Source organism: Oncorhynchus nerka, linkage group LG15 (assembly GCF_034236695.1).
Source record: "Oncorhynchus nerka isolate Pitt River linkage group LG15, Oner_Uvic_2.0, whole genome shotgun sequence".
Taxonomy (NCBI): Eukaryota; Metazoa; Chordata; class Actinopteri; order Salmoniformes; family Salmonidae; genus Oncorhynchus; species Oncorhynchus nerka.
This window is the reverse complement of record NC_088410.1, coordinates 13,085,148-13,107,653: the sequence shown is the minus strand read 5'-3', so window position 1 is coordinate 13,107,653 and position 22,506 is coordinate 13,085,148. Positions and strand designations below refer to the sequence as shown.

The window sequence follows — 22,506 nt, the reverse complement described above, 5'->3', positions numbered from 1 at the left end:
ATGGCCTTACTGAAGAGCTCAGTGACTTTCAACGTGGAAGCGTTTTAGGATGCCACCTTTCCAACAAGTCAGTTCGTAAAATGTCTGCCATTCTAGAGCTGCCCTGGTCAACTGTAAGTGATGCTATTGTGAAGGGGAAACATCTAGAAGCAACAACAATTAAGCCGCTAAATCGCAAATCGTGTAAAAATTGTCTGTCCTCAGTTGCAAGACTCACAACTGAGTTAAAAACGGCCTCTTGAAGCAACGCCAGCACAATAACTGTTCATCGGGAACTTCATGAAATGGGTTTCCATGGCCGAGCAGCCGCACACAAGCCTAAGATCACCATGTGCAATGCCAAGCGTCGGCTGGTGTGGTGTAATGCTCACCGTGATTGGAGCAGTGGAAACACATTCTCTGGAGTGATGAATCATGCTTCACCATCTGGCAGTCCGACGGACTAATCTGTGTTTGGCAGATGACTGCTACATGCCAGAATGCATAATGCAAAGTGTAAGGTTTGGTTGAGGAGGACTAATGATCTGGAGCTGTTTTTCGTGATTCACGATAGGCCCCTTAGTTCCAGTGAAGGGAAAGCTGAAAGCTACAACATATAATTACATTGTAGACAATTCTGTGCTTCCAACTTTGTGTCAACCGTCTGGGGAAGGCCATTTCCTGTTACAGCAAAGCGAGGTCCATACAGAAATGGTTTGTCGAGATCGGTGTGGAAGAACTTGACTGGCCTGCACAGAGGCCTCAACCCTATCATACACCTTTGGAATAAATTGGAATGCTGACTGTGAGCCAGACCTAATCGCCCAACATCAGTGCCCGACCTCACTAATGCTCTTGTGGCTGAATGTTAGCAAGTCCCCACAGCCATGTTCCAACATCTAGTGAACAGCCTTCCCAGAAGAGTGGAGGCTGTTATAGCAGCAAAGGAGGGTAACAACTCCATATTAGTGCCCATGAATTGGAAAGAGATGTTAGACGAGAAGGTGTCCATATACTTTTGGTCATGTAGTGGTTGTTAAGTTTAGTTAGATAGAGCTGTAATTTAGGACTGTTAAAATAGGAGCCTAGTTATATTTCCAATCCAGGCCTTCCTCTTCTAAGAAGTGATCATATTGTAATGTATCATGTCGTGGGAAGCAACGCGTAATAGTAGCAGATTCTACAATCACCTGAGCACTGAGCCTGTTTGTTGTCGTAGTTACTGTATCCAGGGTGACAGAGGCAACTGTAGCTTCCTTTCTGGTTCTGGCAGTCCCCGCCTACTCCACAGATACCAGCGATCTCATTACACTCATCTATGTCTGAGGAAGAGAGAGATAAAAAGAGATGAGTGTAGGGGGAGGGATAATGATGATTTTTAAAATTATTTTTAAAATTTTATTTCACCTTTATTTAATCAGGTAGGCCATTTGAGAACAAGTTCTAATTTACAACTGTGACCTGACCAAGATAAAGCAAAGCAGTGTGACAGACAACAACACAAGAGTTACACATGGAATAAACAAACGTACAGCCAATAACACAATAGAAAATGTCTATATGCATTGTGTGCAAATGGCGTGAGGAGGTAAGGCAATAAATAGGCCATAGTAGCGAAGTAATTACAATTTAGCAAATGAACACTGGAGTGATAGATGAGCAGATGATGTGCAAATAGAAATACTGGTGTGCAAAAGAGCAAAAAGTACATTTAAACAATATGGGGATGAGGTAGGTAGATTGGATGGGCTATTTACAGATGGGCTGTGTACAGCTGCAGCGATCGGTAAGCAGCTCAGACAACTGATAATAAGGAGGAAGAGGAAAAATAGGAGGAAAATGATGGTAAGAGACAGAGAGAATGAGAGAGAAATAGAGGAAGAGAAAAAGAAAGTGAGAGAAAGAGAAAGAGAGAGAGCGAGATTATCTAGAGGGAGTAAGCCATTCAGACAGTCTCAGATCTGCTGCATGCAAGTCAGTGTGGGGGTCACAGTTCAATCAGGTTTAGGGGCATTAAAGTCAGTGTGGGGGTCACAGTTCAATCAGGGTTAGGGCCATTAAAGTCAGTGTTTGGGTCACAGTTCAATCAGGTTTAGGGGCATTTAAGTCAGTGTGGGGGTCACAGTTCAATCAGGTTTAGGGCCATTAAAGTCAGTGTAGGGGTCACAGTTCAATCAGGTTTAGGGCCATTAAAGTCAGTGTAGGGGTCACAGTTCAATCAGGTTTAGGGCCATTAAAGTCAGTGTAGGGGTCACAGTTCAATCAGGTTTAGGGCCATTAAAGTTAGTGGGTCTCAAATCTCTCCTCTGGGACACCCAAACATTTCACCACTTTGTTGTATTCCTGAACTATCTCACCTGATTCACCTAGTGAAGGGCTTTAAGATTAGTTGACAAGTTGAATCAGGTGAACTAGCTGTGGAATAGCTATAATACATGGAAGGCTTTGTGTCCCGGAGGAGAGTTTTGGAATCCCCTGATTTACGTGGTCACATTCCAGGCTGACTCAATTGTAATTATTACATTGCACCAATGGCTGCGTGCCACGTCATCAACTGTGCAGTCGGGCATCAAATTGCTGCTATATCCTGTGACGGGGTTAACTGATGTTTTAAACATGTTTTCCAGGCGTTGTGAGATCTGACAGGTGTCTTCAAAGAGTGAGGGTCACGGGGTCGAAGGTCAGACGTTAGATTTCATAGGTAAGAGGTCAGAGCTAGCATGGCCTCGGCCACCTCACCTGTGCAGGGTGCAGTGTTGTTGTCGTGGTTACTGAGCCCTGACGGACTGGTGCAGGTGTATTGGCCAGGTGTGTTTGTGCACATGCCCATACCGCCGCACACCGGGGGAACCCACACACACTCATCCTCATCTGCAGTGGACACACACACACGCACACACACACACACATTGATGCTCTCTTTTTGGACTCACCTGCACAGTGTCCAGCGTAAGTAACTCTGAACCCAGGTTGACACTGGCAGTTGTAGCTCCCGATGGTGTTGAGGCAAATGGTGTTGCTGCCACAAACCTGTGGGTTCTCCAGGCACTCATTGAGGTCTGAAGAGAGAAGGAAATATGTGTTCAAAAAATGTGTTTTGCAACAAAAACACTTTTCTATTGGACAACTTCCTGAACAGAGGAAATAAGGAGATAGGAGCCAAAGCAATGTTTAATTCCCTTGACATGTAGCATTCACACACACACACGCACAACACACAACACACAACACACACACACACTCAGACATTTGAATCCTCACCCTTACACTCCCCAGCGAAAGGAGTAAACTTGAAAGATGTTGTGGATCTGAACCCAGGTAGACAGTGACAGTAGAAGCTTCCATATGTGTTGGAACACGTAGCATTACTTCCACAGGGTGGGGTACTGTCCCACTCTTTACACTCATCTATATCATCACATTGTTGTCTCCCATTGGCAATGAAGCCCAGGCTGCAAACTCTGGCCTCTATGTTCACCAGTAGAGTGAAATGAAGACCTGAGGAGAGAGAAAGGGAGAGAGAGAGTGAGAGAGAGAGCGACACAGACAGATAGACAGAGGGAGGGAGATTCAGACACAGAGAGACAGACAGACAGACAGACAGACACACAATAGTGGTGTGCTGTGATTTCAAGATAGATTCCTGTGTGGTTCTACGCACTGAGCGATCTTTCTAGATAAAACTAGATAAAACAAGAAGCGTACAGCAGAGGTCGGCGCTCTCTGTCCAGCAGTCTGTCCAGCAGTCTGTCCAGCAGTCTTAACCCAGATGTGCAATATGGAACGCTTGCATAATAGACCAAGCAGATCAGGGCAGTTTGGGGTTTGAGAAGTCAATGAGAGAAGTTAAAAATGATTCAAAATGATTCCTCATTACTTTTATTTCCCGACCGCTAGTCACGATTTCTAATCCTGTAAATGTGATCAGGGATTTCTATTGGAGGAGCAGTTTCAGCCTCCACACTGTACTGTCCTAGTCACGATTTCTAATCCTGTAAATGTGATCAGGGATTTCTATTGGAGGAGCAGTTTCAGCCTCCACATTGTACTGTCCTAGTCACGATTTCTAATCCTGTAAATGATGATCAGGGATTTCTATTGGAGAAGAGTTTCAGGAGTACAGTTTCAGCCTTCACACTGTACTGTCAGTTTCTGTTCTAACTGTGCTGTGCTAGATCACGATTTCTAATTGAGGAGCAGTTTCTGCCTCCACACTGTACTGTCAGTTTCTGCCTCCACATTGTACTGTCAGTTTCAGCCTTCACACTGTACTGTCAGTTTCTGCCTCCACACTGTACTGTCAGTTTCAGCCTCCACACTGTACTGTCAGTTTCTGCCTCCACACTGTACTGTCAGTTTCAGCCTCCACACTGTACTGTCAGTTTCTGCCTTCACACTGTACTGTCAGTTTCAGCCTCCACACTGTACTGTCAGTTTCAGCCTCCACACTGTACTGTCAGTTTCAGCCTCCACACTGTTGTCAGTTTCAGCCTCCACACTGTGCCAGTTTCAGCCTCCACACTGTACTGTCAGTTTCAGCCTCCACACTGTGCTGTCAGTTTCAGCCTCCACACTGTACTGTCAGTTTCAGCCTCCACACTGTGCTGTCAGTTTCAGCCTCCACACTGTGCTGTCAGTTTCAGCCTCCACACTGTACTGTCAGTTTCAGCCTCCACACTGTAGTCAGTTTCAGCCTTCACACTGTGCTGTCAGTTTCAGCCTCCACACTGTACTGTCATACTTTTGTATCAGATCAGACCAGTTTACTTTGATAGAAACATCAATACTTTTGTATCAGATCAGACCAGTTTACTCTGATAGAAACATCAATACTTTTGTATCAGATCAGTTTTGTCAATAAAAGTGGATGGTTTTCAGAACCATCCAGAAACTTAAAATCTAGCTACAAATTCATCTACTTTCAGGCTGCGTTTGGGGAGTATTGACCTTGGAACCAGAATGAATAGAATGGAAGTCCCCATTCCAAGTCAATGATGAAATAATGGTGGGGACTGGCAGCATTATGAGTGTACCCATGCTAATGGGTGGACTGGCAGCATTATGAGTGTACCCATGCTAATGGGTGGACTGGCAGCATTATGAGTGTACCTATGCTAATGGGTGGACTGGCAGCATTATGAGTGTACCCATGCTAATGGTGGGGACTGGACTAGCTAATGGGTGGATGGAGCATTATGAGTGTACCCATGCTAATGGGTGGACTGGCAGCATTATGAGTGTACCCATGCTAATGGTGGGGACTGGCAGCATTATGAGTGTACCCATGCTAATGGGTGGACTGGCAGCATTATGAGTGTACCCATGCTAATGGGTGGACTGGCAGCATTATGAGTGTACCCATGCTAATGGGTGGACTGGCAGCATTATGAGTGTACCCATGCTAATGGTGGGGACTGGCAGCATTATGAGTGTACCCATGCTAATGGGTGGACTGGCAGCATTATGAGTGTACCCATGCTAATGGGTGGACTGGCAGCATTATGAGTGTACCCATGCTAATGGGTGGACTGGCAGCATTATGAGTGTACCCATGCTAATGGGTGGGACTGGCAGCATTATGTACCCATGCTAATGTGGTGGACCCATGCTAATGGGTGGACTGGCAGCATTATGAGTGTACCCATGCTAATGGGTGGACTGGCAGCATTATGAGTGTACCCATGCTAATGGGTGGACTGGCAGCATTATGAGTGTACCCATGCTAATGGTGGGGACTGGCAGCATTATGAGTGTACCCATGCTAATGGGTGGACTGGCAGCATTATGAGTGTACCCATGCTAATGGGTGGACTGGCAGCATTATGAGTGTACCCATGCTAATGGTGGGGACTGGCAGCATTATGTGTGTACCCATGCTAATGGGTGGACTGGCAGCATTATGAGTGTACCCATGCTAATGGGTGGACTGGCAGCATTATGAGTGTACCCATGCTAATGGGTGGACTGGCAGCATTATGAGTGTACCCATGCCAATGGGTGGACTGGCAGCATTATGAGTGTACCCATGCTAATGGGTGGACTGGACATTATGAGTGTACCCATGCTAATGGGTGGACTGGCAGCATTATGAGTGTACCCATGCTAATGGGTGGACTGGACAGCATTATGAGTGTACCCATGCTAATGGGTGGACTGGCAGCATTATGAGTGTACCCATGCTAATGGGTGGACTGGCAGCATTATGAGTGTACCCATGCTAATGGGTGGACTGGCAGCATTATGAGTGTACCCATGCTAATGGGTGGACTGGCAGCATTATGAGTGTACCCATGCTAATGGGTGGACTGGCAGCATTATGAGTGTACCCATGCTAATGGGTGGACTGGCAGCATTATGAGTGTACCCATGCTAATGGGTGGACTGGCAGCATTATGAGTGTACCCATGCTAATGGGTGGACTGGCAGCATTATGAGTGTACCCATGCTAATGGGTGGACTGGCAGCATTATGAGTGTACCCATGCTAATGGGTGGACTGGCAGCATTATGAGTGTACCCATGCTAATGGGTGGACTGGCAGCATTATGAGTGTACCCATGCTAATGGGTGGACTGGCAGCATTATGAGTGTACCCATGCTAATGGTGGTGGGGACTGGCAGCATTATGAGTGTACCCATGCCTACTGTAGGTAGAATAAATGCAGGTTATGACAATGTAATAATCCCATGCGGAGCTGTCGAAAATAAACACATCCATTGGACCAGCACCGGAGCAAAAAGGACTGGAAGTGAATGTTAGCAGTACAGAAAGTTTGCCATCAAAGTAAAAATGTAACACAATCATAGTGAATTGCAACTAACTACCGGTTCTCACCAAACACATAGCGCTTATTTAAACGCTTTTCAAATGATCTACAGCCACTTTATTACTTGATGTCCTGATCGCTGGTCACGTTTTCAATGATAATCTTGTAGAATCCAGCAATGGTGCTGTGGTCCAATTCATTTTTTATTTCATTTGAATGCTTCTTCATGTAATTATTACACTGTCCTAAACTAGACCCATGCCTGGATTCAGAAAATACCGGTCAAAACTAAAGGATTCTAATATCCCAGAACTCCTTGCGCCACTATTTAAGAAACGACCAGAATCCGCATTCAGAATGACTGGGAGTGAATGTTAGTAGTATAGAATAATAGTAGTAGTAGTAGTAGTGCTAGCAGGAGTAGTAGTAACAATTGCAGTAGTAGCAATAGTAATAATAGTAGTAGTAGTAGTAGTAGTAGTAGTATTGGTAGTAGTAGTGGTAGTAGTAGAGGAGTAGCAGTAGTTGTTGTAGCAGTAGTAGTAGTAGTAGTAGTAGTAGTAGCAGTAGTAGAATCGGCAGTAGTAGTAGTAGTAGCAGTAGTAGAATCGGCAGTAGTAGTAGTAGTAGCAGTAGTAGTATCAGTAGTAGTAGTGGTAGTAGTAGCAGTAGTAGTATCAGCAGTAGTAGTATCAGCAGTAGTAGTAGTAATAGTAGTAGGACGATGATGATGATGATGATGATAATGATTAATATAATGATTATTAGCGAGGCTGATGTATGTCAATGATAAGAGGAGCTGAGGTGCTGCATTCTTTCTGAAATCACACTGTCATTTATTTCCCACAAGGGGGAGCCTATCAACAAGCCTTTGTGGGATTTAATATTCTTCTTCTCTCAGTGTTGTTCCAAATATGCTGGAGGGAAGTATTTAAGGTATACAACTAGACTCAACTGAAGTAGGAGAGAAGACTGGCAGCATTAAACAAAATCCCCATCAAATATGTCTGTTTAGAACGATGTAATTGAATTAATTTAAGCCCTTTCGCATCTGTGTTGGAAGGTGGCAGAGCTACAGTGGTGTCTGTCAGACTCTGGCACATCCCAAAAATCACTCTTTAAACATCTGTAATATCTGAACGGTTTGACCTACAAACTACTAGCCTCTTCTCCATTTAGCTCTACGACCACCACAAGCGCCACGGGACTCGTCTGAAGGTAGTCCCAATACAAGTCCAAAAATAAATGTGCTCTTTCCAAGCATTTTTAAGCCTTGAGACAATTGAGACATGGATTGTGAATGTTTGCCACTCAGAGGGTGAATGGGAAAGACAATAGATTTAGGTGTCTTTGAGTGTGGTATGGTAGTAGGTGCCAGGCACTCTGATTTCTGTCAAGAACTGCAACGCTGCTGGGCTTTTCACGCTCAACAGTTTTCCATGTGTATCAAGAATGATCCACCACCCAAAGGACATCCAGACAACTTGACACAACTGTGGGAAGCATTGGAGTCAACATGGGCCACCACCCAAAGGACATCCAGACAACTTGACACAACTGTGGGAAGCATTGGAGTCAACATGGACCAGCACCCAAAGGACATCCAGACAACCAGACACAACTGTGGGAAGCATTGGAGTCAACATGGGTCAGCGTCCCTGTGGAACACTTTCAAAACGTTGAGTCTTTGCCCCGATAAATTGAGGCCGTTCTGAGGGAAAAGGGCTGTATGGATGTAGTTTAGGGCCTAAAATAAAGGGTTGAATAGTGTCCTGATCTTTCTTATACCTCTCAGATAAAGGACAAACACTTCAGAACAAACTTCCTTTAGGTTTTTTGGGGGGCTATTTGTTGTTCCATGTATGAATCTATTATTCACTGCGTTTCTATTGGCTAATGGCATTAAGGCCACATTTCATTTCATCAAATCATTTCTGTATATGTTTTTAAATAAAGGGGTCCTAACAAATAGCTAAATCACCTTGGTATCACCATCTTAAAACAATTCCATGATGTTAGCTTAGTAGAACCCCCCCTACTTGAAGGTAACTACCTCCCTTCAACTATAGGCACAGTGTTAGAGTTCATCTCTCTCTTCCTCCCTCCTTCTCTCTCTCTTCTCTCTGTCTCTCTCTCTATGTCTCTCTCATTCTCTAGTCTGTCTGTCTGTCTGTCTGTCTGTCTCGCTTTCCTTTTCCCCTTCTGTCTCTTTCTTGTCTCTCCTATCTTACTCTCTGCCACTCATTCTCTCCCTCCCCTTCTGTCTCTTTCTTGTCTCTCCTATCTTACTCTCTGCCACTCATTCTCTCCCTCCCCTTCTCATTCTCCATTTTTAATTCTCATGTTTTTGTCAGTATCTCTCTCTCTCTCTCTCTCTCAGACTCTAGACTAAGAAGTAGACAGTAGAAGTAGCTAAATCTGTACTAGTTTCAGGCCTGGGTTCAAATAGTATTTCAAACATTTCAGATCCTTCCATTTCTAGCCTGTCTGAAGTGCCATATGGGCTTTATCCACTATTATTTTGGTCCAGATGAACTATTTGCAATGATATTGAGTAGTATTTGAACCCAGCTCTGACTCATTCAGGGATTCTCCAGATAGCCCACGAGTGTCAATGGTGCCACTGTGATGCTTCCTGGAAACAGTGATATTCTGACAGTAATAAATAACAGAACATACCCTGAACAAAGTGCTACATCCCACAACATAGTAGCTAACATATATTAAGATATCATCTTAACCTGAACACATAAAACAACATAACAAAGTCTGTTCGCTGCTCTGGCCCCCCAATGGTGGAACAAACTCCCTCACGACGCCAGGACAGCGGAGTCAATCACCACCTTCCGGAGACACCTGAAACCCCACCTCTTTAAGGAATACCTAGGATAGGATAAAGTAATCCTTCTCCCCCCCCCCTTAAAAGACCTAGATGCACTATTGTAAAGTGGCTGTTCCACTGGATGTCATAAGGTGAAAGCACCAATTTGTAAGTCGCTCTGGATAAGAGCGTCTGCTAAATGACTTAAATGTAAATGTTAAATGTATAAGTATAGTATAATATAAAACATGCTGACCCCTGAGAACTGCCAATCTGTCTATACACACTAAAACTGTCTATACACACTAAAACTGTCTATATACACAGTAAAACAGTGTGTATACACACTACAACTATCTATACACACTACAACTATCTTTACACACTAAAACTGTCTATACACACTAAAACTGTCTATATACACAGTAAAACAGTGTGTATACACACTACAACTATCTTTACACACTAAAACTGTCTATAATGTTGTTTTTACATGTCTGAGAGGGTTGTAACATGTTGTTTTTACATGTCTGAGAGGGTTGTAACATGTTGTTTATACATGTCTGAGAGGGTTGTAACATGTTGTTTTTACATGTCTGAGAGGGTTGTAAACATTTTGTTTTTACATGTCTGAGAGGGTTGTAAACATGTTGTTTTTACATGTCTGAGAGGGTTGTATAACATGTTGTTTATACATGTCTGAGAGGGTTGTAACATGTTGTTTATACATGTCTGAGAGGGTTGTAACATGTTGTTTTTACATGTCTGAGAGGGTTGTAACATGTTGTTTTTACATGTCTGAGAGGGTTGTAAACATGTTGTTTTTACATGTCTGAGAGGGTTGTATAACATGTTGTTTATACATGTCTGAGAGGGTTGTAACATGTTGTTTATACATGTCTGAGAGGGTTGTAACATGTTGTTTTTACATGTCTGAGAGGGTTGTAAACATTCACTCCACATCCATGGTTGGAATATTCAGTAGCCATTCAACAATAACTGACTTTGAATTATGAAATACCACCTCTCTCTATTTGTTGCTCTCTCTCACACACACACACACACACACACACACACACACACACACACACACACACACACACACCCAAACACAGATAGTCAAGTTCCAAAGATATAGAAGGTTATACTCACCCAGAACAAGTAGAAGAGTTCTGGACTCCATCTCAGAGACAGACTGGTATTATATCTAGTAGGATCCTAATAGAACTAGTCCCACAAGAAGAATCAGTCTGAGATTAAATCTGTTTTACTGAATTCAGATTGAAGAAAATCCCAGTTTAACAAGGTTTTTATTCCGTATGATAAGTGGTGAGAACATGAACAGGAGAAAAAGACAATGACATTTTCCCTCTCCTTTGGCGAGACAACTCTCTGTGTCGCCTCGTGGTTGGAAAAACTACTATTTTGTTCTCCGCTCTCCCTTTCTCTTTCTGTTAGAGCCCGCCCCTTTCTCTTTCTGTTAGAGCCCGCCCCTTTCTCTTTCTGTTAGAGCCCGCCCCTTTCTGTTAGAGCCCGCCCCTTTCTCTCTGATTCACACTCCCCCTTCTTTTTCACCCTTATCTCTCTTTTGCTCCTTTCTGTTTCACTCTTATTTTCCAATTCAAATGGCTTTATTGGCATGGAAAACATATGTTAACATTCCCAAAGCAAGTGAAATAGATAATAAACTAAAACAATCAGATATGAACATGAAGCATTACACTCACAAAAGTTACAAAGTAATAAAGACATTTCAAATGTCATATTATGTCTATATACATTGTGCTGTAACGATGTGCAAATAGTTGAAGTACAAAAGAGAAAATAAATAAACGTAAATATAGGTTGTATTTACAATGGTGTTTGTTCTTCACTGGTTGCCCTTTTCTTGTGGCAACAGGTCACGTCTTGCTGCTGTGATGGCAGACTGTAATTTCACCCAGTAGATATGGGAGTTTATCAAACTTAAATTCCATGTGGGTCTGTTTAATCTGAGGGAAGTATGTGTTTCTAATATGGTCATACATTTGGCAGGAGGTTAGGAAGTGCAGCTCAGTTTCCACCTCATTTTGTGGGCAGTAGCCGGTCTTCTCACGGCAGCCTTCTCAACAGCAAGGCTATGCTCACTGAGTCTCTACAGAGGCAAAGATTTCCTTAATTTTGAGTCAGTCACAGTGGTCAGGTATTCAGCCACTATGTACTCTCTGTTTAAGTCCAAATAGCATTCCAGTTTGCTCTGTTTTTTGGTTAATTCATTATTTTTATTGTGTTAAAAGTAGTTGCACTACGTGACCAAAAGTGTGTGGACACCTGCTTGTCGAACATCTCATTTCATTCCAAAATCATGAGCATTAATATGAAGTTGGTTGTAACGGTTTTCTTTAGGTGAAGTAGAGGCGGACCAAAATGCAGCGTGGTTGTTATTCGTTGTACTTTAATAAAGAAACTGTACACGAATAAACTAACAAAACAACAAACGTGCGAAAACCTAAAACAGTCCTATCTGGTGCAAAACACAGAGACAGGAACAATCACCCACAAACACACAGTGAAACCCAGGCTACCTAAATATGGTTCCCAATCAGAGACAATGACTAACACCTGCCTCTGATTGAGAACCATATCAGGCCAGACATAGAAATAGACAAACAAGACATCCAACATAGAATGCCCACTCAGATCACACCCTGACCAACCAAAACATAGAAACATACAAAGCAAACTATGGTCAGGGTGTGACATTGGTTCCCCTTTGCTGATATAACAGCCTCCACTGTTCTGGGAAGGCTTTCCACTAGATGTTGGAACATTGCTGAGGGGACTTGCTTCCATTCAGCCACAAGAGTATTAGTGAGGTTGGGCACTGATGTTGGGCGATTAGGCGTTCCAATTCATCCCAAAAGTGTTCGATCTGGTTGAGGTCAGAGCTCTGTGCGGGCCAGTCAAGTTCTTCCACACTGATCGACGAACCATTTCTGTATGGACCTCACTTTGTGAATGGGGGCATTGTCATGCTGAAACAGGAAAGGGCCTTCCCCAAATTGTTGCCACAAAGTTGGAAGCACAGAATCGTCTAGAATGACATTGTATGCTGTAGGGTTAAGATTTCCGTTCACTGGAACTAAGACCCATGATAAACAGCCCCAGACCATTATTCCTCCTTCACCAAACTTTACAGTTGGAATTATGCATTGGGGGAGGTTGCGTTCTCCTGGCATCCGCAAAACCCAGATTAGTCCGCCGGACGGCCAAATGGTGATGCGTGATTCAACACCCAAGAGAAAGCATTTCCACTGCTCCAGAGTCCAATGACGGCAAGCTTCACACCACTGCAGCCAATGCTTGGCATTGCACATGGTGATCTTACGCTTGTGTGCAGCTGCTCGGCCATAGAAACTAATTTCATGAAGCTCCTGACGAACAGTTCTTGTGCTGATGTTGCTTACAGAGGCAGTTTGAAGTGTTGCAACTGAGGACAGATGATTTTTACACACTTCAGCACTCTGCAATCCCGTTCTGCGACCGTGTTTGGCCTACCACTTTGCGACTGAGCCGTTGTTGCTCCTAGATGTTTCCACTTCACAATAACAGCACTTACAGTTGACCGGGGCAGCTCTAGCAGGGCAGACATTTTACGCATCCTATGACGGTGCCACGTTGAAAGTCACTGAGCTCTTCAGTAAGGCCATTCTACTACCAATGTTTGTCTACGGAGATTGCATGGCTGTGTGCTCGAGTTTATATACTAGTCAGTAACGGGTGTGGCTGAAATAGCCGAATCCACTCATTTGAAGGGGTGCCCACATACTTTTGCATAAATAGTCTATGTTTTTGTTTTCTCATGATTTGGTTGGGTCTAATTATGTTGCTGTCCTGGGGCTCGGTGGGGTCTGTTTGTGTTTGTGAACAGAGCCCCAGGAACAGCTTGCTTAGGGGGCTATTCTCCAGGTTCATCTCTCTGTAGGAAACATCTCTTTTCCTGAATTTTGATCATTATCAGGTATTGTCCTAATTCTGCTCCGCAAGCATTATTTGGTGTTTTACGTTGTACACAAATGATGTTTTTGCAGAATTCTGCATTCAGAGTCTGAATATGTTGTTGTTCCAATTTTGTGAATTCATGGTTGTTGAGCCCCAGTTCTTTTCTGTGTGCTCTAGGGCAACGGTGTCAAGATAGTTGGTGCAGCTGTAGGCCTTCCTTGGTTGGTGCTGCTGTAGGCCTTCCTTGGTTGGTGCTGCTGTAGGCCTTCCTTGGTTGGTGCTGCTGTAGGTCCTCCTTGGTTGGTGCTGCTGTAGGCCTTCCTTGGTTGGTGCTGCTGTAGGCCTTCCTTGGTTGGTGCTGCTGTAGGCCTTCCTTGGTTGGTGCTGCTGTAGGCCTTCCTTGGTTGGTGCTGCTGTAGGCCTTCCTTGGTTGGTGCTGCTGTAGGCCTTCCTTGGTTGGTGCTGCTGTAGGCCTTCCTTGGTTGGTGCTGCTGTAGGCCTTCCTTGGTTGGTGCTGCTGTAGGCCCTCCTTGGTTGGTGGGTAACGGTGGCAAGATAGAATTTGTATTTGTGAACACAATTATTTTAATCTTACTGAGATTTACTGTCAGGGCTCAGGTCTGACAGAATCTGTGCAGCAGATCGTGGTGCTGCTGTAGGCCCTCCTTGGTTGGTGCTGCTGTTGGCCTTCCGTGGTTGGTGCTGCTCCTCCTTGGTTGGTGCTGCTGTTGGCCCTCCTTGGTTGGTGCTGCTGTAGGCCTTCCTTGGTTGGTGCTGCTGTAGGCCTTCCTTGGTTGGTGCTGCTGTAGGCCTTCCTTGGTTGGTGCTGCTGTAGGCCTTCCTTGGTTGGTGCTGCTGTAGGCCTTCCTTGGTTGGTGCTGCTGTAGGCCCTCCTTGGTTGGTGCTGCTGTAGGCCCTCCTTGGTTCGTGCTGCTCCTCCTTGGTTGGTGCTGCTGTATGCCTTCCTTGGTTGGTGCTGCTGTAGGCCTTCCTTGGTTGGTGCAGCTGTAGGCTCTCCTTGGTTGGTGTTGCTCCTCCTTGGTTGGTGCAGCTGTAGGTCCTCCTTGGTTGGTGCTGCTGTAGGTCCTCCTTGGTTGGTGTTGCTCCTCCTTGGTTGGTGCTGCTGTAGGTCCTCCTTGGTTGGTGCTGCTGTAGGTCCTCCTTGATTGGTGCTGCTCCTCCTTGGTTGGTGCTGATGTAGGCCTTCCTTGGTTGGTGCTGCTGTTGTCCCTCCTTGGTTGGTGCTGCTGTAGGCCCTCCTTTGTTGGTGCTGCTCCTCCTTGGTTGGTGCTGCTGTAAGTCCTCCTTGGTTGGTGCTGCTGTAGGCCCTCCTTGGTTGGTGCTGCTGTAGGCCTTCCTTGGTTGGTGCTGCTGTAGGCCTTCCTTGGTTGGTGCTGCTGTAGGCCTTCCTTGGTTGGTGCCTTGGTTGGTGCTGCTGTAGGCCTTCCTTGGTTGGTGCTGCTGTAGGCCTTCCTTGGTTGGTGCTGCTGTAGGCCCTCCTTGGTTGGTGCTGCTGTAGGCCCTCCTTGGTTGGTGCTGCTGTTGGCCCTCCTTGGTTGGTGCTGCTGTAGGTCCTCCTTGGTTGGTGCTGCTGTAGGTCCTCCTTGGTTGGTGCTGCTGTAGGCCTTCCTTGGTTGGTGCTGCTGTAGGCCTTCCTTGGTTGGTGCTGCTGTAGGCCCTCCTTGGTTGGTGCTGCTGTAGGTCCTCCTTGGTTGGTGCTGCTGTAGGCCCTCCTTGGTTCGTGCTGCTCCTCCTTGGTTGGTGCTGCTGTAGGCCTTCCTTGGTTGGTGCTGCTGTAGGCCTTCCTTGGTTGGTGCAGCTGTAGGTCCTCCTTGGTTGGTGCTGCTGTAGACCCTCCTTGGTTGGTGTTCTCCTCCTTGGTTGGTGCAGCTGTAGGTCCTCCTTGGTTGGTGCTGCTGTAGGTCCTCCTTGGTTGGTGTTGCTCCTCCTTGGTTGGTGCTGCTGTAGGTCCTCCTTGGTTGGTGCTGCTGTAGGTCCTTCTTGATTGGTGCTGCTCCTCCTTGGTTGGTGCAGCTGTAAGTCCTCCTTGGTTGGTGCTGCTTCTCCTTGGTTGGTGCTGCTGTAGGTCCTCCTTGGTTGGTGCTGCTCCTCCTTGGTTGGTGCTGCTGTAGGCCTTCCTTGGTTGGTGCTGCTGTAGGCCTTCCTTGGTTGGTGCAGCTGTAAGCATTCCTTGGTTGGTGCTGCTGTAGGCCTTCCTTGGTTGGTGCTGCTCCTCCTTGGTTGGTGCTGATGTAGGCCTTCCTTGGTTGGTGCTGCTCCTCCTTGATTGGTGCAGCTGTAAGTCCTCCTTGGTTGGTGCTGCTCCTCCTTGGTTGGTGCTGCTGTAGGTCATTCCTTGGTTGGTGCTGCTGTAGGTCCTCCTTGGTTGGTGCTGCTGAAGGCCTTCCTTGGTTGGTGCAGCTGTAAGCCTTCCTTGGTTGGTGCTGCTGTAGGCCCTCCTTGGTTGGTGCTGCTGTAGGCCTTCCTTGGTTGGTGCTGCTGTAGGCCTTCCTTGGTTGGTGCTGCTGTAGGCCCTCCTTGGTTGGCGCTGCTGTAGGACCTCCTTGGTTGGTGCTGCTCCTCCTTGGTTGGTGGGCAACGGTGGCAAGATAGAATTTGTATTTGTGAACACAATTATTTTAATCTTACTGAGATTTACTGTCAGGGCTCAGGTCTGACATAATCTGTGCAGCAGATCGTGATGCTGCTGTAGGTCCTCTTTGGTTGGTGCTGCTGTAGGCCTTCCTTGGTTGGTGCTGCTGTAGGCCTTCCTTGGTTGGTGCTGCTGTAAGCCCTCCTTGTTTGGTGCTGCTGTAGGTCCTCCTTTGTTGGTGCTGCTGTAGGCCTTCTTTGGTTGGTGCAGCTGTAGGTCCTCCTTGGTTGGTGCTGCTGTAGGTCCTCCTTGGTTGGTGCTGCTCCTCCTTGGTTGGTGCTGCTGTAGGTCCTCCTTGGTTGGTGTTGCTCCTCCTTGGTTGGTGCTGCTGTAGGTCCTCCTTGGTTGGTGTTGCTCCTCCTTGGTTGGTGCTGCTGTAGGTCCTCCTTGGTTGGTGCTGCTCCTCCTTGGTTGGTGCTGATGTAGGCTTTCCTTGGTTGGTGTTGCTCCTCCTTGGTTGGTGCTGCTGTAGGTCCTTCTTGGTTGGTGCTGCTCCTCCAGGGTTGGTGCTGCTGAAGGCCTTCCTTGGTTGGTGCAGCTGTAAACCTTCCTTGGTTGGTGCTGCTGTAGGCCCTCCTTGGTTGGTGCTGCTGTAGGCCTTCCTTGGTTGGTGCTGCTGTAGGCCTTCCTTGGTTGGTGCTGCTGTAGGACATCCTTGGTTGGTGCTGATGTAGGACATCCTTGGTTGGTGCTGATGTAGGCCTCCTTGGTTGGTTCTGCTCCTCCTTGGTTGGTGGGCAACGGTGCCAAGATAGAATTTGTATTTGTGAACACCATTATTTTAGTCTTACTGAGATTTACTTTAAGGGCCCAGGTCTGACAGAATCTGTGCAGATCGAGATTGAGGTGCTGCTGTAGGTCCTCCTTGGTTGGGGACAGAAGTACGGGATCATCAGCTAACAGTAGACATTTGACTTCAGATTCAAGTAGGGTGGATGCTGCAGACCTTCCCCTTTGTTTATTGTCTATTCCACTTGCTTTGACAATGGAAACATATGTTTCCCATGCCAATAGAGCCCATTGAATTGAGAGAGAGAGAGAGAGAGAGAGAGAGAGAGAGAGAGAGAGAGAGAGAGAGAGAGAGAGAGAGAGAGAGAGAGAGAGAGAGAGAGAGAGAGAGAGAGAGAGAGAGAGAGAGAGAGAGAGAGAGAGAGAGAGAGAGACCCACACATACAAACACCAAAACACAATAATGATGATATTAGTTGGTTGTTCTGATGTGTTGTTGAGTGTGTATAGTTCTAGTTTTGCAGAACCCGGGACGCTGTGTGTGTGTGTGTGACTATAAGACTAGACAGCAGTCCTCACACACACAGAGGGTCTTTATGAAGTGATATATAGACTACCTCCCTTCAACAATTGACACAGTGTCTGAGTTCATCCCTCTCTTCATCCCTCTCTCTCTCTCTCTCTCTCTCTCTCATTCAAAATGTTTTTCTGTCTGTCTGTCTGTCTTTCTCTCCTTTTTTCCATCTCTCTCTCTCTCATTCAAAATGTTTTTCTGTCTGTCTGTCTGTCTTTCTCTCCTTTTTTCCATCTCTCTCTCCCTCTCTCTCCCTCTCTGCCACCCTCTCTGTCCCTCCCTGAGACGTGGAATTAGATTAAGGCAGCTCTCCGCACCTCTCTGATTCATAGGGGTTGAGGTAAATACTGAAGAGACATTTCTGTTGAATGCGTTTAGTTGTTCAACTGACTACACACTTGTAGAAAAAAAGGTGCTATCTTGAACCAAAATGGGTTCTTTGACTGTCCCCATAGGAGAACCCTTTTTTGGTTCAGCTCTCTCTCCCCCTCTCTCCCCCTCCCCATCTCTCTCTCTCCAACCCTCTCTCGCTCTCTCCCCCTCCCCCTCTCTCTCTCTATCACCCCTCTCTTCACCCCTCCCCGTCTCTATCCCCCTGGTCTTCACCCCTCCCCCCCCCTCTCTCTCTCTATCACCCCTCTCTTCACCCCTCCCCGTCTCTCTCTCTCTGTCACTCTCTCTATCATCAGTCTAGTCTAAGAGGTAGAGAGCAGAGGAGAGAAATCTGTCCTCATATCAGACCTGGGTTCAAATACTATTTAAAACATTTCAGATCCTTTCATTTCTAGCCTGTCTGAAGTGCCGTATGGGCAGGGTTTGTACTGTAGCCACTATCCTATTGGTTCAATAACACCAGGCAAACTCAATAAAGCCCAGATAAAGTATTTTTAATTACATCTAGTAGTATTGAAGCCAGATCTGACTCATGGAGGGACCCTGAAGATAGTCCTGTTACTGTGTTGCTTCCGGGAAACAGTGATATTCTGACAGTAATAAATAACAGAACATACCCTGAACAAAGAACTACATCCATAACATAACTACCTGAACATAGTACTACATCCATAACACAACTAACAGAACATAGTACTACATCCATAACACAACTACCTGAACATAGTACTACATCCATAACATACATAACATAACTACCTGAACATAGATCTACATCCATAACATAACTACCTGAACATAGTACTACATCCATAACATAACTACCTGAACATAGTACTACATCCATAACACAACTAACAGAACATAGTACTACATCCATAACACAACTAACTGAACATAGAACTACATCCATAACATCCATAACATAACTACCTGAACATAGTACTACATCCATAACATCCATAACATAACTACCTGAACATAGAACTACATCCATAACATCCATAACACAACTACCTGAACATAGTACTACATCCATAACACAACTAACTGAACAAAGAACTACATCCATAACATAACTACCTGAACATAGTACTACATCCATAACACAACTAACAGAACATAGTACTACATCCATAACACAACTACCTGAACATAGTACTACATCCATAACATACATAACATAACTACCTGAACATAGATCTACATCCATAACATAACTACCTGAACATAGTACTACATCCATAACACAACTAACTAACATAGAACTAACTAACACCTGAACATAGTACTATAACATCCATAACACACTAAAACTAACTACCTAAAACTTTCTTACATACATCATACATAACATAGAACTACACATAACATAAAAACACCTAACATAGTCTATCCATAACATAACTACCTGAACATATTACACACAACAAAATATACTAACTTATAGCATAAACAGTAGCTCCATAACATCCATAACATAACTAACTGAACATAGAACTACATCCATAACATCCATAACACAACTACCTGAACATAGTACTACATCCATAACACAACTAACTGAACATAGAACTACATCCATAACACAACTACCTGAACATAGAACTACATCCATAACACAACTAACTGAACATAGAACTACATCTATAACATCCATAACACAACTAACTGAACATAGAACTACATCCATAACACAACTACCTGAATTTACTTACATACAGTATAGTGACACATACAATAACATATACTAACTTATTGCATAATATAACGTAGTAGCTAACATATATTAAGATGTTATCTTATCTTAACATATAACATAAAACTACATACCAAAGCCTAGTTTAACATAACACAAGCTGACGTCTGACTACTGCCAAACTGTCTACACACACTAAAACTGTCTACACACACTAAAACTGTCTATACACACTAAAGCTGTCTATACACACTAAAACTGTCTACACTAAAACTGTCTATACACACTAAATGTGTCTCTTATTACACACAACAAAATATGAACATACTAACTTATAGCATAACATAACATAGTAGCTAACGTATATTAAGATGTTATCTGAACGTAACTGAACACATTATAACATAAAACAACATTAAACAAAATAAAACAAAATAAAAATGGAATCGGTAGTTTAATATAACAAATGTTGACCTCTGAGAACTGCAAATCTGTCTATACACACTAAAACTGTCTATACACACTAAAACTGTCTACACACACTAAAACTGTCTATACACACTAAAACTGTCTATACACACTAAAACTGTCTATACACACTAAAACTGTCTACACACTAAAACTGTCTACTAACACTGTCTATACACTAAAAAACTATACACACAAAACTGTCTAAACACACTAAAAAAACTAAAACTGTCTACACACTAAAACTGTCACTAAAACTACAAAACTGTCTATACACACTAAAACTGTCTATACACACTAAAACTGTCTATACACACTAAAACTGTCTATACACACTAAAACTGTCTACACACTAAAACTGTCTATACACACTAAAACTGTCTATACACACTAAAACTGTCTATACACACTAAAACTGTCTATACACACTAAAACTGTCTATACACACTAAAACTGTCTATACACACTAAAACTGTCTATACACACTAAAACTGTCTATACACACTAAAACTGTCTATACACACTAAAACCTGTCTATACACAGTAAAACTGTCTATACACACTAAAACTGTCTATATACACACTAAAACTGTCTATACACACTAAACTGTCTATACACACTAAAACTGTCTATACACACTAAAACTGTCTATACACACTAAACCTGTCTATACACACTAAAGCTGTCTATACACACTAAAACTGTCTATACACACTAAAACTGTCTATACACACTAAAACTGTCTATACACTAAAACACAAAACTGTCTATACACTAAAACTATACACACACTAAAACTGTCTAAAACTGTCTATACACACTAAAACTAAAACTGTCTATACACACTAAAGCTGTCTATACACACTAAAACTGTCTATACACACTAAACCTGTCTATACACACTAAAGCTGTCTATACACACTAAAACTGTCTATACACACTAAAACTGTCTATACACACTAAAGCTGTCTATACACACTAAAACTGTCTATACACACTAAAACTGTCTATACCTATACACACTAAAACTGTCTATACACACTAAACCTGTCTATACACACTAAAGCTGTCTATACACACTAAAACTGTCTATACACACTAAAACTGTCTATACACACTAAAACTGTCTATACACACTAAAACTGTCTATACACACTAAAACTGTCTATACACACTAAAACTGTCTATACACACTAAAACTGTCTATACACACTAAAACTGTCTATACACACTAAAACTGTCTATACACACTAAACCTGTCTATACCTATACACAGTAAAACTGTCTATACACACTAAACCTGTCTATACCTATACACACTAAAACTGTCTATACACACTAAAACTGTCTATACACACTAAAACTGTCTATACACACTAAAACTGTCTATACACACTAAAACTGTCTATACACACTAAAACTGTCTATACACACTAAACCTGTCTATACACACTAAAACTGCCTAAAAACTGTCTTGTATACAGTCTGGTAGTTTATACATGTATTAGATAGGGTTGGAACATTCACACTGTATCCATGGTTGATACGTGGTTGATACATGGTTTGAATATTCTGTAGCAATTCAACAATAAATGACAATGTCACTTTCTCACACGGGCACACACACACACACTCACACACACCCCACACACACCCAAACACACACACATACGCACAAACACACAAGTCAAGTTCCAAAGATATAGAACGTTAGACTCACCCAGAACAAGTAGAAGAGTTCTGGACCCCATCTCAGAGACAGACTGGTATTATGACAACTAGTAGGATCCTAATAAAACTAGTCCCTCAAGAAGAATCAGTCTGAGATGAAATCTGTTTCACAGCTGAATTCAGATTGAAGTAAATCCCAGTTTAACAACGTTTTAATTCCATATGATCCAGTGTGAGAAAATTAAGAGAAGAAAACAAAAAAATCTTCCCTCTCTTTTGGTGAGACACGTCTCTGTGTGAGACGCGTGGGCTTAGAAAAACAACTGTTTTGCTCTCCTCTGTCCGCTCCCTCTTCCTCTTTCTGAAGTTCAGTCTCAGCCTGTTAATGCCCGCCCCTTTGGTTCTCTCTCTCTCTGTGTGTGTGGGGGGTTGAGTTCTCTGAATAGCTTCTGAAACCAAGCCCAGTGGAACATGGAGCTGAGAGAGAGAGAGAGAGAGAGAGAGAGAGAGAGAGAGAGAGAGAGAGAGAGAGAGAGAGAGAGAGAGAGAGAGAGAGAGAGAGAGAGAGAGAGAGAGAGAGAGAGAGAGAGAGAGAGAGAGAGAGAGAGAGAGAGAGAGAGAGAGAGAGAGAGAGAGAGAGAGAGAGAGAGAGAGAGAGAGAGAGAGAGAGAGAGGGGGGGAGGGAGAGAGAGAGAGAGACAGAGAGGGGGGAGGAGAGAGAGAGACAGAGAGGGGGAGGGAGAGGGAGAGAGAGAGAGAGAGAGAGAGAGA

General features: G+C 44.0%; 1 protein-coding gene and 1 long non-coding RNA gene across 3 annotated transcripts in view; both read right to left on the bottom strand.

Moving 5' to 3' along the window:
- LOC135560023 (adhesion G protein-coupled receptor E1-like) overlaps positions 1 to 22,091 on the bottom strand; it is a 38,416-nt gene extending 16,325 nt beyond the window's left edge. Inside the window, exons 1-4 of one of the 2 annotated variants that reach the window (XM_065001020.1) lie at positions 21,785 to 22,091; positions 3,241 to 3,477; positions 2,913 to 3,038; positions 1,170 to 1,301 (exon numbers count right to left, since the gene is read on the bottom strand). In XM_065001020.1, the coding sequence (XP_064857092.1) occupies positions 1,170 to 1,301; positions 2,913 to 3,038; positions 3,241 to 3,477; positions 21,785 to 21,815 (526 nt within the window). In that variant the 5' untranslated portion in view covers positions 21,816 to 22,091. Of the gene's footprint in view, positions 1 to 1,169; positions 1,302 to 2,912; positions 3,039 to 3,240; positions 3,478 to 10,718; positions 10,995 to 21,784 lie in introns of those variants that run through there. The other variant, XM_065001019.1, reaches the window with a different exon arrangement.
- LOC115126647 (uncharacterized) lies at positions 18,375 to 19,148 on the bottom strand. The gene is made up of 2 exons (XR_010458569.1): positions 18,722 to 19,148; positions 18,375 to 18,688 (listed from the first exon to the last, which is right to left on the bottom strand). It is a non-coding gene; the product is annotated as an uncharacterized LOC115126647 (long non-coding RNA).
- Positions 22,092 to 22,506: the final 415 nt, after the last annotated feature.